The sequence below is a fragment of the Eurypyga helias genome, unplaced genomic scaffold (genome assembly GCF_000690775.1).
Source record: "Eurypyga helias isolate BGI_N326 unplaced genomic scaffold, ASM69077v1 scaffold31492, whole genome shotgun sequence".
NCBI lineage: Eukaryota > Metazoa > Chordata > Aves > Eurypygiformes > Eurypygidae > Eurypyga > Eurypyga helias.
The window spans coordinates 1,746-17,667 of NW_010234701.1; the positions used below are offsets into that span (position 1 = coordinate 1,746).

Consider the following 15,922-nt stretch of genomic DNA (forward strand, 5'->3'; position numbering starts at 1 on the left):
GACCCAAGAGAAATTTAAATCAGTAGGAAAACATCTATTCGGCACCTGTAATTTGGCACGTGCATTCTTTGAAGCTCAAATGCTGTGATTCTGAGTGCTACAGCTTGTTTTAACACAGCAGTTGCTATAAAGCATGAGAAGGTAAACCACATACTCATAGGAATCCCATTACTGTTTCCCTCCTCCAGTGTAAAGATTCTAGTTAGAATACTGAAAAAAGTGATTGCTCTGAAGTCCATGGATCCCTTCGGAAAAGGGCTCCCTTTAGCTTACCATCCTGGGGTCTGTCCATCGGGCTGAGATGGTCAGAGCCATCAGCTTACTCAGAGTAGTCCACACATTTTGCACAGTCACCAAGTTCCACGAAACAGTGTGATCTTTGTACACTTGCACATTACTTTGTACACAGCAACACTAACTGCTTCAAACTATGGCAGACACTTATTTCTAACATGAAGTTCTAATGATTTGGTTCGTAAGTGGAGTTCTCCCATCTACTTGCTGTCCAGCACCTCACACAAACACGAGTGCCCATGCTGGGGTCTGTTGGCCAACACTGTAAGCCGAAAGGAAATCTTGGGCTTAAGGCACCCAAAAAGCATCTTGCTGTAGGAATCCTGACCACCTGACTGTAGCTCCCACCTCTGCTTCCCTTGCAAGTGTATCACTTCATCGAAAGTGGAGTGGAAACAGATACAACTATTTACCATTTCAGGTGTAAACCTTCTCTGTAACCTGTGGGCCCTGCTGTTTGTACTGGTTTGGGTGCAGCTAGTTAGCTGACACCACAACCCTCCTTCTGAGTAAAATCAGCTTGTTACAGCTCTTTCTCTTATTGCACGTTTTATTATATCTGTTGTGAAAGCAATCAAAGATGTTTCCTGTTGCTTTGATGTTCGGAGCACTTGCGATAGTTTTAGATCGTTTTAAAATTTCCCAATAAACACGTCGAGAGGAACAAACTGCAAGTTCCCCAGTTGGTGTAAGAAAGCAGATTCCAGAGCAGGGAAGACTCCGAGGTACAGGTTCCCCTCTACATCTCTTAGTTTGAAGCTGCCTAAGTATTATCTTTGAGGCATGCCTGTAAGTTTCATGGGCTGCACCCAAGGTCTGGATTCCCAACTTCCTAGGGGACAGATTCGAATTTGTGAACTCCACCTCGAACCCAAGCAATGGAGGGCAAATGCCTGTCGTGATCTTTGTCTGATTCGGGCTGGCTCTGGGCACGCTCTGGCTTGGGGTTTGCAGAAGGCGGGTCGGGCTGCTGCACAGACATAGTCCTGCGGAGGTGGTTCCTCTTGCGCAAAAACTCAGGCTGGGAGTGGAGGCCAAAGCTGCCTTTCCTTAAGATCATCCGAGAGTTGTTCTTTTTGGGTCGTGAATGGAGACTGAACTCCAGCGAGGCCAAGTGGGCTGCATAACCTTCGCTGAGGAACTGAAATTGGAAGGAAAGAAAGGGAGTGACCAGTTACTGCTGCCTTGATGTCGGAGCTCCGTGGGGAGTTGAGCGCCTACCTCTGGCATCCCAGTCAGACCCTTACAGAGCACTAACACTCCTCTCCCCACACTTTTTTCCCAGCACCCTGTTCCATTTTGTCAATCGGCAGTACGGGGTGCACACACAACCTACGACTGCTTGATTCTCCTTCCTGCTCACTTGGCCAGCAAATGGCTCATCTGAAACCAAAACTGCACTTCTTTCTCTGAACAGCCTGCGCTCTTTCTCTCCGCAACGTGTGCCTGCGTGCTTCCGCGTGCATCCGCATGCATGCACCTCCTTGCTCCCCCGCCGCCTTGCCCATGGAGCAGCAAGAGTTACTTACTTGACACTGTGCCTGGTATTTCTTTGTTGATCGTCCAACTATGTAGATCTGGGATGGCGACAGAGCCAAGACACTGTACACAGAAATATCCTTCATGGAACCGTACGCGGCACAGATTTTGATGTGGCACTGAAACAAACATTACTTCCAAAGTGAACGCTCTATTGAACACCGTGCACTACAAGGATGGCGCTTGTCTGGCAATGAAGCAGCAGATGGGTTCATTGTTAACAGCTTCACCCTGTAAACCCCAGAGAGCTAAATCTGCCTGCCTGCATGCCAGCCAGAACTACCGATATGCACACAGGAAAGGACAAGCAGGTCATGTGTTTATTTGTCATAGGAGGAGGCCCCTTTGGACGTTTTACCAGCCTCCTTTGCTCTTTAAAAAGTCAGAAAAGAAATGGCAAAAAGACTTTCTGATGGCCAGTGGGATTTACTGTTCAAAAGGGAGATCTCTAATTTCACTAAATGACATTCTCTGGGGAAAGGCTTTAAGGCCATACACAGGTTTCTAGTACCTCTTGCATGAGATTCCGGAGAAAAATGGTCTTCTGTCGCAGCGGGTCATGAACAAGTCCGTCGGAGAAGAAGATCATCCCCTGCGGGAAGTTGTGTTGAGACAGCCATGACACCACACGCTGTTTTTGCATATCTGGACGGCCAGTGATATAGATAATCAGGTATCCCAAGTCTTGCCAATGCCTGCCAGACACAGCAGGTGAATTACGTAGGTGTCAAAAGAGAAACAATACCCACAGGTCACGTCAGCATTTCTTTAGTCAGCACAGACCCAGGAAGAAGTCAGGGATTACCCTTCAACCAGTGGGAAGCAGCATGCCTAACTCTCTGCTCCCATCAAGGAATTAAGTAATAATGTCTGCATCTTGGGGGAGACAGAGGGATGAAAGAGAAATACTTATATAATGTTATAGAAAATATGAGAGCTATTTAAAAATGTATTTTGAACAGGCCTTGCTACATGTCAAGTCCTGCTACCTTTGAAACCTTTAATGAGATTTCCTGCCATTTCAGCCCTAAGGAGTGAAAACCTTGAAAACTGACATTCCTCCATTCCCAGGCAAGTTCCAAAATGAGAGCTGTACAGTGTGACATGAACAGGCTTGCAATTAAAGGCTTTTTAATTTTTCCGTCAAAAAACCCTCTTGCATTCATGGCATTTGATATTTTTGAATAGAAATATGTCCTTATTTCAAGTGAAGCACAAAATACACTCTCAGCTAATCTCAGTAACACATGGAATCGTTATTAATTCACTGCACACACTTAAGGGCATATTCCCAAGAAGCAACTTTTAATCTTTAGGCAACTTAAACTACAAATTTGAAAGTAAACCACAGCTTTCTAAGATTCCTCTGAAAATCAGGCAGACCTGCTGTCCAAGCAAACCAAGAAACCTGGCCTTTAAAGAATTGTTGTTTATTTAGTAAAAAAAACACCCCAAAACTATCCTGCCTCTTCCTTCCTATTGTGTTCAAACAGGGAAGTCAGAGATTTAGGAAGTGGAGTGTGCAAGCCGCACTTACCTGACCACATCAACGGCCCCAGCTCGGACTTTGGGGTCACTTCCCATAATTGAAACACTTGCTGCAAAGGAGCCGTCAATGCTGAACACAACACATTCCATTCCTCGGGGAAGCACAGTCAGGTAGCTGGTGGCACTGCTCTGGTCTCCTCTGCAGAGTCAAAGCAATAAATACATTTAAAAAGCAAAATGTCAGAATTTCCTGCACATTTTAGTTAAGACCTGAAATTAGATCTGGATGGATCCACAGCTTCAAACATCGCTGTCAAATAGGACTTCTGATTTCAGTCCTATATGGGGCAATGAAAACGTACACTTTTAGGAAACAGCTTTCCAAAGAGAAATTTGGAAGTTGACTTTAACAAGAAATCACATGCATATTGCTATAGTTTAACCTCAGCCAGAAACCAAGCACCATGCAGCCGCTCACTCACCTCCCTCCTCCCCAGTGGGATGGGGAGGAGAATGGGAGGAAAAGACAATGAATGGGCTGGAAGATATCCCAAGCCATACATTCATGCCACAAGACGACTGATCACAGTCATCCAGTCCCCACATTCCCTAAGACCAAGTGCTCCTACATTAAACTGCACCGAGGATTTGTGTTGCAGTAGGGATAAAGCCTGGGCACCCCCAAACCGGCCAGATGATCACTGCTTCAAATCTACGCTGACACCGCAGTGACAGGATCACGAAAAGGTAACTAACTGGCCAAAATCTCCCTCTGCACACCCTTCAGTCTTAGACACCTCGCTGTCCTCCTGATCAGAACCAGCCATCGCAGCTGTAGGTCCAGCTCGGAGCTATTACCTGACCACCATTTTGACGGGATACACACCAACTCTCAGTCTCTTCTCTGTGGGTATGTTGTAGGATACGCGGCCGCTGCTGTTGGATATCTCCGTGTCAAAGTACACCCACCTACCCGAAGACGGCTCAGTCATGATGAAGATATCAACCTGCAGAGCCAAGAGAACAGTTAACTTCTGGGATGGGAGGCAACACCCCCCTGTTTGCAAGGCCCGCCAGGCCCGTGTCACATCAGTATCTCCAGCGATGGCTTGTGCTAAAAGCTTACAAGGAAGCTTGATGGAAAACTCAGTCAGAACTTCACAGAGGGTCCTCTCCACCAGAAAATGCTTCCTAACGCACACTAAACAGCTTACTGCCTTTGTTAGTTAAAGCACTCAGCACTGCACTAAACACTTCCAATTATCAAGATATTTTTCCCAAAAGGTTACACCAATATGGTTTTCTTCAACTGAAATATTTCATCAAAATTAACACAAAGTGTATGAAATAGAATCATAGAATCACAGAACGGTTTGGGTTGGAAGGGCCCTTAAAGATCATCCAGTCCCCCCCCCTGCCATGGGCAGGGACCCCTTCCACTAGACCAGGTTGCTCCAAGCCTCTTCCAGCCTGGCCTTGGACACTTCCAGGGATGGGGCATCCACAGCTTCTCTGGGCAACCTGTCCCAGTGCTCCCCACCCTCTCCGGGAAGAACTTCTTCCTGACATCTACACTAAACCTCCCCACTTTGAATTTAAACCCGTTACCCCTTGTCCTGTCACTACAGGCCCTTGTGAAAAGTCCCCCCCAGCTTCCTTGTAGCCCCTTCAGGTATTGGAGGGGATACTTTGTCGGACTTGAACTGGCACTTTTTGGTAATAAGTACGTCAGTAAGTCTGAGGGAGGTGTCTGCCAAGCTTTCCTTCTGTACTCACTTTTTACAAAATTTAGGCACGGAAGGTTTCTGTGGAATTCTCCAGCGCTCAGCATGCAGGCAGGCACTCCAGCAGATCTGCCAGCTCAGCTAAGATCACGCTGTGGTGTGGGTATCCTTGATAACCCCGCAGACGCGCTCTTCCTGGACGCAGTGATGTTACAGGACATTGGGATGTAACTATAAATAACACTAAATTTATTCTGAATGGATGAAATTCAGAACTGACTTCTTCTAAGGGATGAGCTTTGGTGCAAGGGAAGAAGTGACAGGTATTGCTGAGCCAGAAGTTGTTACCAGGACCAAAAAACGGGTTTACTCCTTTCCTCTGCTTTTTGCCTGCAAAGTGCATTCGCAGGCTGAGTGCAGAAGTGTACCAACTGCCTCTTTAAAGTCTTGGATGGTGAAAGCAGGAGAAAGCTTTCCTATGCACCCTAACTGAGACCAAATTTCCAACTTCCAAATGCACCATTAGTGGAGAGAGGGTTGGGGAAAACATTCTTATGATTTGCTAGGGGAAAATTAAACTTCCTTCCAACCTGCAAAAGATTTTGTCTTTGAGAGCCACACTTCCAAATTGGTTTTATTCAGCCACTCTGTTCTTGCCTTGTAGTTTCTCCTTTAATAAATGTTCTCAAGTTAAGCCATTAACGATGGGGGTGGGGTGTGTATGTGTGGTTCAGAAAAATAGTTTTTAAGTCTGCCTTGGGCATTCTGAAAAATCTGCTCAACGACAGCCCTTTCAGATCAACATTCCTTTTATCAACATCAGTGTGAAAGCTACTAAACAGCATTCTGACGTCTGTGGTCACTGCACGGTTCTGCCTCAGTGTTCCCTCTCCACAGCAAGAGATTATGAAATATATTCTTTTACGTAAAGTTACTTGAGATGTTGGAGGGACAACATACAAGTGCAAAAAAAATAGAGTATTTCTGTTAGTTTTGAAATCCCTGACAACTGTCAGTAATTCATCAGAGTATGGAATTCTTCCCAGTGCAATAATTAGTAATAATATTTTTACTTAGCAATTTCTTTTGAGATATTTTAATGACAGGATTCGAGTCACTACTCAAGCACGGTATGAATCTGTTTTCCCCCTGTAGAAACACAGCATATTGCTCACCTCCAGCCTTCTGAAATGGGAATATGACTTCAAGGCAATCAGCCAGCACACAATAACCTACATAGGAGACACCTCTGACCTCAGGAAAAGCAGTGAAATGCTGAAATGTATCTTCAGCCTAGTTTGCATTTGCACGCTAAAATGCTGAGTATGTTTTCTTTTTTACCAACCCCAATTCATCTCAGTAAAAGAACCAGGGTAAAATGAGTCCAGGTGACAAAACTGGAGGAAGCCCAACAGACCCATTTTAGGAATCCTTAGGAAATCAAAGGTGGTTCTCCAGGACTGACCCGTCTCAGTAAAAACTGGCAAGTCAAGCCCACTTCAGGTTAATTAACATTTTCTAAGAGGTCCCCAGACTGTGGCTGAGATTACCTAGGTGGCCAGTCCCATGGGAGCATGAGAGGCTACGACTGGCAGAGACTCTCAGCAAAGCTTAAGCTCCTATCTCCTTGTCTTGGCCAGATGGCCTCACGCCCACTATCACTACTCTGCTGTGCCTCAACAGGAGCCACCCGAAGCAGATGAGGCTCGAGGAACATTTCCTGCCTGCTGAGGTCAGCACCCTGAACTGACAGAGCAGATGAGGCTCACCCGGCATACGCAAGCTAACACTTCAACTATCTGCAGGGCACGCTGCTAATTGATAAAAATCCTTCCCCTGCTCTAATTCCCACTAGGGAGGGTGGCAGAGGGGTTGCCTTTCCTTGGACAGATTCCATGTGTTTGTGGTAAAAACAGTTTCTTCATTTTCTGCCCTGTACCAGTTACAGGAGTGTCCAGCTTTCGACCCGAGGCGTCGCTGGGATACAGGCACAACCGAGGCCTGCCAGGAGATTCCTTACACACACAGCTCTGATCCGCAGTCCCCCTGACTAATTGCAGACCTAACTGCAGACCTTCGACGCAATCCGATACACGGATTCATTTAAGCGACGCTTTGAACTTACATTTGAGAAATGGCACGAAGAGGAAATCATGAAGCCTTGGAACCATACCATTTCGGTGTTCTTCACGGGACCACTATGAAGCCCTGTGGTGCCAGCTGGGTCTGGCTGAGATGGAGTTAATTTTTGCCCCTTGCTTAAGAAGTTAATTGTCTCCAGCAGGTGGTACAACCAGAAATCGCTACACAGCACACTCATTAACAGGAGATGGCCAGCATCACTGAAGAAGGATGAGAGCTGGGAAAAAGGTCAGCTATCAAGAAATCCCATTTTCAGCATATTTTGCCGAAGTGGCGGGGGGGCCAGTGACATACGTCCCCTCACTGTAAGGCTTTCTGTGGTACCACGCATGTTCAACAACTGTTTCTAGTGAAAAGGAACTGGTTCCACTAAAATCAGGAAGTGGATGACTCAGACTGTACCTTCTCGCCTGTCAAGGCGACCATGTCCAGCGGTCCATACATGAAGCGCCCGACTAGCACCTGAGGGCCATCTTCTGCTGCAATGATGTCATTCGCTCGGTGATTAGCAGTCACATTCTGAAATAAGAGCAGAAGGTGGGAAGGGTAGTGTTTGCTTCTGTAAGGAGGCCACTGTCCCTCTCACGTCATTACGAACGGTGACCCAGAACCGGACAGCGCGTCTGAGGTACGTCACAGCACACCGCAGAGCACCTACCAAACACTGCACTCCTATTTCAGCTGGAGCCAGGTTTCTGGTAATGGTGGGTTCCTGAACAGACTTTCTATAGAGAGAACACTCAAGATGACCAAAAAAGAGATAACATTTAAGGGGCTGCCAATTATCTGTCAGTTCAAGTGACAGATTCACACGACTCTGTGAGACACACGCATCTTAACTGACATTTTAAGCGGAAGTGGCATCTGAAGAATGAAGGAAATCTTATTTTCTTTAATTATGTATTCAACTAGCACATAAGAAAACAGAACAACTACCTCTTTGCTTAACTGAAGCTTAAGGCCCCTCCGTTATTTGGAGAAAGAAATACCCTTTCGCCCAATATGTAGTGATAAACCAAACAGATATTGTTCCTATTCCCTAACTGCTAAGTTGTCTGCCCCTGGATTATGTTAGCAGTTTTCACTCTTCAGTACTACTCAGCTGTGTAAACCCATGCTTTGGGAGACCAAACTCCATTGAAATTGCTGCCAAACCCAAGTTCTATCGCTACCATATATATTCAGATTTATACTTACTCTCAATTTGACATGTGTCCTTTTGCGTAGCCATTTTTCTCGTGGATTGGATGGACTTAGCATTGCTGGATCCAGGTTGTCATTTTCCTTGAAATTGACGTTTTCATACCTCATCACCTGAAATTATATTCATATTTTAATAAACAGGACGCGGCCTGGGGAGTCCCGATACTTGGCAAAGACAGGGGAAGTACGCTGCTGCCCCAGCTGAACGACACTCACAGATTCCCGAATCCGTAGCTTACACCTGGTGTCAACTGAAACCCCAAGCCCCATCTTACTGAAATTTGGGTTGCACTCTGGGATCATGGATAGTGCGAGGCTGCTTCGCTTTGAATGAAAAATAGTTTGAGTCTGTCTTTTCACAAGCTCTCAGAAAATGACTCAAGTCGAACAGCTGGGTTTCTGTGCTAAAGTTTTCCACCCTGGGTGCCCTCTCTGGAAGAATGGCCTAGCATCATTTTGAAAGATGTTTCATATGAAGTCCCTTGTGTAAAATCCCCCTGCATTCAGCCTTAGCAAAGCCGCTGGCTTGCAACAAATCCCAGTAATGCTAAGAAGTCAGTGTGTTTTTTAACAAATTGGCCTAATTTCTATTTGCTGCAGGTCATGTGCAGGAAATATATGTGCCCACAAAGCATTCAGGAGCCACGACCCCCAGCAAAGGCAGAATGTCAAAAGTATGCTGGAAATAACCAGTCCTTTATGTAGTGCTGTAAGCTCACATACTGCATGTTCCCAATGCTTGAAGGGCTTACTGAATCCTGAACGGTGTAACGCACGTACAAGGCTAGGGAAGACACAACAATGCAACGGGATACGAATGCACAGAGATAACAAGTAGAATAAGGCTGGAATGGTTGCTAACAGTCAACTGGGCTCAGGGAGGCATTTGAAAGGAAAGATAGGAGAATGTTCTGATGGATTCAAGGCAAAAAACATCCCGAGAGAGGTGACAAGCTGCAAGATAGCTGCAAAGGAGAGGAGAAACATCTATGTGCAATTATCTAGGGTCCTTGAACAGAAAAAACAGGCATTTGCATCCTGTAACTTCCAGCAGAAACCTCTCCTCTACTTCGGGATGAGCATCTCAAATAAGATTCTTGTTCTGGAGACTTTTCTTGTTCATGGAAAAATTCTTCAGCAATTTTTGCTTTGCCCTGATTATGGTGATGCTAGTCATAAACACAGTTTTATAAATTAGATTTTAAAATGCTGCATTGCTTAAGGATACATTTGGACTGGCATCAGATGTACTGAAGGATGCCCTGCAACGACAGCAAGAGGTTGAAGGACTCTTAGAACTTCATCAATTAAAAACGGCCATCAAAAATTCCGCAAGTGGTCTGGTTACCGGCCCGTCTGTCTGCCGTACGCTCTGCTCACAGCCAGCCAAAGACGGGGGCTCGCTACAACTGCTGAGCGTAACTGAGCAGCACTTCGGGACTGGAGGGAGCTCAGCCACTGTGCTTCCATTCCCGTGACCTACCAGGTGAGCCTCGAGGGAACCGACGCCATTGACACCAGCACTGGGAGCAGGAGGTGGCAGCTAAAAGAAGTGGCAAGAGAGGCAGGCACACCGACATCTGCTACAGTGATTTAATGAAAAAGTCACAATGCAGTTTTCCTACACTATTCTCTCTACTATTTGCCTGGCAGCAGCTGTTTTATCATTCACTGGAGGTAAAAACCACACTGATTCTTGGGTTAATCCAAATTACACTGCTTGTGACTGGCTTTTGGGTGAGGGTCACTTTGGGTTCTCGAGGGACACTTACCCTGTGGGGTTCACTTGAACACCACTTTACTTTTTTTTAACCCCAGGTGAGATTTCTCAGCCTCATCACTTTGTTTAGAGGTCAGAGCACTGCGTTATGCCTAAGTCACTGCGAGCTGCTGTCTAATTACTGTCAAGGTAGGAAAGAGAGACCCGTCATATGACTCAGAAATGAATTCTGAGGACACAGTGCACACAATGCCTCAAAATACTGTAGAATAGTTACAGGAAAGACTTGATTTTTCTTATGGGAGCAGTGCTTTCAAACTGCTGGCTTATTATCAAATGCAGGCTAATAATTTGATATTTAGTAGGGAAATACATAACTAAGGCTGGAGATAGCCTTCAAAACTAGGAGGAAGTGAATGCAAAACACAGGGTTATACTGATGTGGGGCACGGGAGCGGTGAATAAGGCATGCATGAGAGTGCATTGTCCCCAGTCACACAGTCAGCAGTAAGAACACGGGCCAGCAGGGTTAATGGTGGGCTCACTATCCCCGTCACCGCTCCAATAAATCTGCATCTGTCATTCCTACATCCAGCTGTATGTGATGCAACCACACTTAACCATCTCCCTGAACTAAGGAGTAAAAGACTGATCACCCTTGGAAGATGCAATTAACAATCACAAGGTTATTCACTGCAGAGAGAAAAAACAAAGAGATCAATGACCTGTCTTAGAATGAAGGCCACAACATCTGTTGACTCCCAGTAGCTGGCATGGAAGAGATGCGGCAGGGCCACAGTTGGAAAGGCTGTCAGCACATCTGGACAATACAAGGCATAATCTATGCGTTTTGTTCCCCACCACTTCGCAGCAACTACAAAACAGCCAAACAAAATAGCATCACATTTCTATACGGTATCTCCTGATTTTTTTTAAATCTTGACATTTACAGTCTGTTAAAGGCATCTGTCAAACGTGAAAGTACCATTTTCATTGGCTGCATCATCACTTACATGTCTGCAATATAAATAGTTTTACTGGGAAGCAGAAAGTCACCTCAGTGTGATTCCCATTGCTTCCTAGGGCACAGAAAACGTACAGTGAAAGACCAGTACTTTTATGATCGTGTTATAGAGTGAGAATTGCAAATGCTTCCCAAGTAGTGAACAGAATATTGATATCTTACTATGGGCCATAACAGGACAATTCAATGATTTATAGCACTTTTCATCATGGGTAACATCTTTTGCATCTACATTTCTTCATGCCCGGAACATGCTTCTGAACCCCTGTTAGTATGCAACCCTTAGTGACTATTTATGAGTGACACCTTAATATAAAATTGTGCCTTGACTTGTATTACTTTATCTATTTAATTACAAACAGAAGATGAAGCTGAAGTGGGTGACTTAAAGTTGCAGCAACTTAGGCTGTTCTCATTCTCCCCAGATTTCCAAGCAGGTGATTTTCCTTTTAACAATAAACTTTTCCACTGAAAGAATGTGGAGGGAAGGGCTGTCATAGCAGCCAGCACATGGCACCAGGCGTCACTCACTGTTGGTGAGGTATGCTGATGGCAAGCTTTCTGTTGACCCTGAGTTTTCACTGCTTGTGCTGGCCAAGCTCAACTTTCTTGTTTTTCCTTGTGGTTGACCAGATGCGTTTGGAGATCCAGGACTCTCCTGGGAGAAAGGTATGTTCAAAGAGCTGTTCTCAAGGAACACAGCACTGTGGTTGTGGATAGCATCACCTGCAGGTTAGAGAAATGAAAATAATCAAAAAAACCCCAAACAATGGGAAGAACCATATGGCTTTGAAACTAGTGTGTGTATTTATTTTTTTTTTAATACAGGGCTAATGAGCGTTTTCCTGAATAGTATCAGATTTAATGACCATGGATGACTCCTTCAGAGCGAGGAGGACAGCACGAGATGGCGCAACATAATGGAGAAAGCACGCCCTACTGCCATCAAAATGCAATGGCAGCTGGGTGCTTCTGTTCAAGAACTTCCCATCTGGCGAGTGATGTTGGGAGACCGTCTTACTTCACACTCAACCCTATCCATTTTAAACCCATTCTCTAAGCTACACAGTACTGGGAGTCTGTGATATCTCTCTTGTCCTCTTCCTGCCATGAGCAAAATGACTTTAGAAGGAGAACCTTCAGCAAGGTTATCTACTGGTTTGCGTGTTCCCAAATGGTACAGAATTCTCATTTATTCATGCCGCTCTGACAAAGCTCTTGGCCGTGGATACCCCCTCTGCTTAATGAAACAAAACACAGCCCTCCTCCTGAGGTGTTCTGAAACATGAAAGAACAGATGTGCATTTCAATAAAAGCATTACTGATAATTTTGCTTGAAGCAGCCTGCAAATCCCTCCTGTAACTAGAAAGACAGAACCTCCTCTGAGAGACAGATACACAGCAAAGTGCACATCACAAACATCCCAGTGGAAAGAACACCTCAATGGGGAACACAGGTTGCTGCTTTGAAGGACACCATTCCTTAAAAAAAATAGACTGGAACCCTAAGTGTCTACAGACGATCAGAACTGATAAAGCACATCACCATGAAACGAAAAGGAATAGCTCCCTACGATCTCCTTCCCTCCAAAGAGCAGACGTGGCTACAAAGGTTCGTGTATTGACATAAGCCTGAGTAACTGCACGAGACAACACTAGGAGCTGCCCTGCAACTGAATCAGAGAAACAAATTCTGACACTTTGTGATGGGTATGTAGTTTGGACAGAATATGCTCAATTGTAGTTTCCATGGGAACATGTGCTTTGAGTTTTCATTACAGAAACTGCAATTTAGGGTTCTTTCAAGGGAATCTTGTTAACGCCATGCAGCAGGGAAAGCTGTGTGTGGCTACAGGAAAGCTTGATGGAGGTGAAAAGAATGGAAGGATGATTTTATTACCTCTCTTGTCTCAGGCAAACTATATAGACTCCATCGCAGACCACTGAAAGGAAAATCCAGTGCTGCTTTCCTATTACTTACCTCACAAGATGAGGAATATTATATGCGTATTGATGCCCGCTGGGAGCAAAAGGCAATCTAGATACACCTGTGCCCTGCTCTAAGTCCTGACACTTAATTCTTAGATGTTTCCTGAATGTCAGTGGAAAAAGTAAGTTTGATAAACTAAGCACTCCAAGATAAATCGTATGCACAGAGCAGCTGGCTCCAGGAGCTTCATCTGATTGGCAAGAACTGAAAGACAGCTAGAGAAATCCCCCCCAGTTTTCATCATGTTCTCCAGCTTGTGTTAGTGCTGAACCATTTCTAGGAATCATACAGTAAAATTCTCTTCCAGTAGTAAATTTTTTTTCATACAGCTTCCAGATCAGAATTTTTTTCCACAGAGGCATCTATTAAGAATGTCAGGCAGACAATAGAACCATTCTTATTTTGATCATCAGTTCTTATGACAAAATGAACAGGGAATGAGATAGTTTAATGACATGAAAGATTATCAGAAAAGGCTGGTTTGGGCAGTGCCTAAAAAGAAAAAAATTAAAGAGTTTGCTGCAAATAGGTCTCGTCATAATTGATTAGTAAACTACCATTCCAGTTGACACCATGAAGGCTCTCATTTTAAGAAAGACTTTCACAAGCCCAGGTATTAAGGAAAAGATATCATACAGTCACTAGAATTAATCCTGTGTGAATGAAGACCCTTAAATTCCAAAAGGATCTCAAAGCACCTGCATTTAAATGGGAGGATTTCACATTCATTGAATTGTAACGCAGTGTAGGTGTAAAGCACAGCAATGATTTAATTAGGCACAGAGGCTTAACTACAAAATGATACCATGGAACATTTGCTGACCATTAGCACCCAGGAGTTTTTATTTTGTAATACATCCAACAGACAGGGTTTCCAGATTTACATCCTCTGTAGGGGAATCTTCTGACCCAGGGACAAACTCAGGAAGTTTTTCCCAAATCACTTACAAAGCCTCTGCTTGAAGAATCTCTATCTGAAGGGTTTACTTTAGCACAACAAAGCTGGTAAAACGCACCAACGCAAGGTTTTCAACTTGAAAAGCAGGCTAAGGGAACCATTCTTCCTAAACCCGTTATCTAAAGGAGGGTCCAAGGCCAGGCTGGATGTGGCTTTGAGCAACCTGGTCTAGTGCAAGGTGTCCCTGCCCATGGCAGGGGGGTTGGAACTAGATGATCTTTAAAGGTCCCTTCCAACCCTAACCATTCTATGATTCTATGATTACCCAACACAACTATTGTTTAGTAGCCTACCTAGAAAAAGAGCAATCAAAAGACAATTCACTGAATCACTAAGGTTGGAAAAGACCTGTAAGATCATCCAGTCCAACCACCAGCCCAACACTACCGTACCCACTAGACCATGCACTCAAGAGTCACGTCTACACGTTCCTTGAACACCTCCAGGGATGGTGACTCCACCACTTCCCTGGGCAGCCTGTTCCAGTGCCTGACCACTCTTTCAGTAAAGAAGTTTTTCCTAATATCTAATCTAAACCTCCACTGATACAATTTACCCAGTGCTCTGGTTTGTCCTAGCACAGATCCACAATAAGCCAACAAAAGTGACCAAACTCTTAACTGAAGACCTAGGCAAAGGTCAACTAATTGTAAAAACAAATTGTTTAAACAATAGTCAAAGACATGGAGGTTTGCAAGGGACACGACAAGTAAAGCAGTGGTTTTCACCTTCCAGCCCCTCTCTAACACAACTACCATCACAAAGCTCGTAAGTAAGAATCATTTTTTCTTGGTAATCTTCTGTGGTTCCACACTTGCTAAATATGCCTGTGCCGTTCTGTCCCAGATTACCCTTTCTGCATGTCAGCAGTGTAAGGTGCAAATAGTTAAGAGAACGACAGGTAAGGAGAGCTGTGAAGACAGGCACTGTACCTAGCTGGTGAGATCTTCCATCCCCTAATGGGTATCTCTGGTACCGCGGGACACTGGATGGAGGCAGGAGATGGAATCTTTCCTCCAGCAACGGTTCAAGTCTGCAGGCAGATGGGTCAGCAGAGTGAAAGAAACTGTACACTTGGCTGCAGGCTGGGCGGACCTGGCATACTTGGATGAGAGTGAGACAGAGAGAGAGTTCAGTATTGCTCCTTTACAATTTTCAAGGAATCTCTACAGAAACATGGTTAATACGGGCTGTGGCAAACTCCAGACTAACATACCTCTGGCCACAAGAAATGTCACTACATTGTTTGCTATTTCATACGCAGGGGATGCTTAACTGTGAAGGAGTTTACAGAACATTACGGTTTGAGATGCAGGCAAGTAGCAGACGTGAAGACCAGACAGAGAAACAGAAGTAGGGAAGGAAAAAGAAGTTTAAAAATCTTGTAAATACATCTTTAAGCATTACAGCTACGATGTTCAGCACTTCAAATGTTTACCAGCAAAATGATTTGATGGGCCTGTTACATCCAGAGGACTTAAATCTAGGTGACAGCAGGAGCAGGTAGGTGACAGAAAGCACTGCAGCGTCTCGAGTCAGCTTATGGAAGCTGATGCAGAGAAATGAGATTTGTCATACTGTTCAGCAAAGTGGTGTGCATGATTCTTGCTGAAGGTGTGCAGCTCCTGAGGCTTTTGGGCTGCAACTGTAAATGCAAATCTAAACATCACTTACTCAGCTAATAAAGCATTCTTTTGGCTAAACACACAGCACTGAAGCATAACTTCTACTCAGATGGGTGATCACATGAGACAACTGAGGTCTGTAACATGGCCAGTGTAGTCACTTCTCACAACACCAACTGATCACACTGAAACTTGCTGGCGCGAGCAAATCAATT

The 15,922-nt window shown here is 44.7% G+C and overlaps 1 protein-coding gene across 1 annotated transcript in view; it reads right to left on the reverse strand.

The window, feature by feature from the left end:
* Nucleotides 1-877: 877 nt before the first annotated feature.
* The window catches only part of PITPNM3 (PITPNM family member 3), a 79,502-nt gene continuing 64,457 nt past the window's right edge, over nt 878-15,922 (reverse strand). The window contains exons 10-19 of the mRNA XM_010146528.1: nt 15,015-15,185; nt 11,666-11,860; nt 10,836-10,984; nt 8,385-8,501; nt 7,590-7,706; nt 4,180-4,328; nt 3,371-3,520; nt 2,345-2,528; nt 1,824-1,952; nt 878-1,435 (exon numbers count right to left, since the gene is read on the reverse strand). Of these exons, the coding sequence (XP_010144830.1) occupies nt 1,127-1,435; nt 1,824-1,952; nt 2,345-2,528; nt 3,371-3,520; nt 4,180-4,328; nt 7,590-7,706; nt 8,385-8,501; nt 10,836-10,984; nt 11,666-11,860; nt 15,015-15,185 (1,670 nt within the window). The 3' untranslated portion in view covers nt 878-1,126. The remainder of the gene's footprint in view (nt 1,436-1,823; nt 1,953-2,344; nt 2,529-3,370; nt 3,521-4,179; nt 4,329-7,589; nt 7,707-8,384; nt 8,502-10,835; nt 10,985-11,665; nt 11,861-15,014; nt 15,186-15,922) is intronic.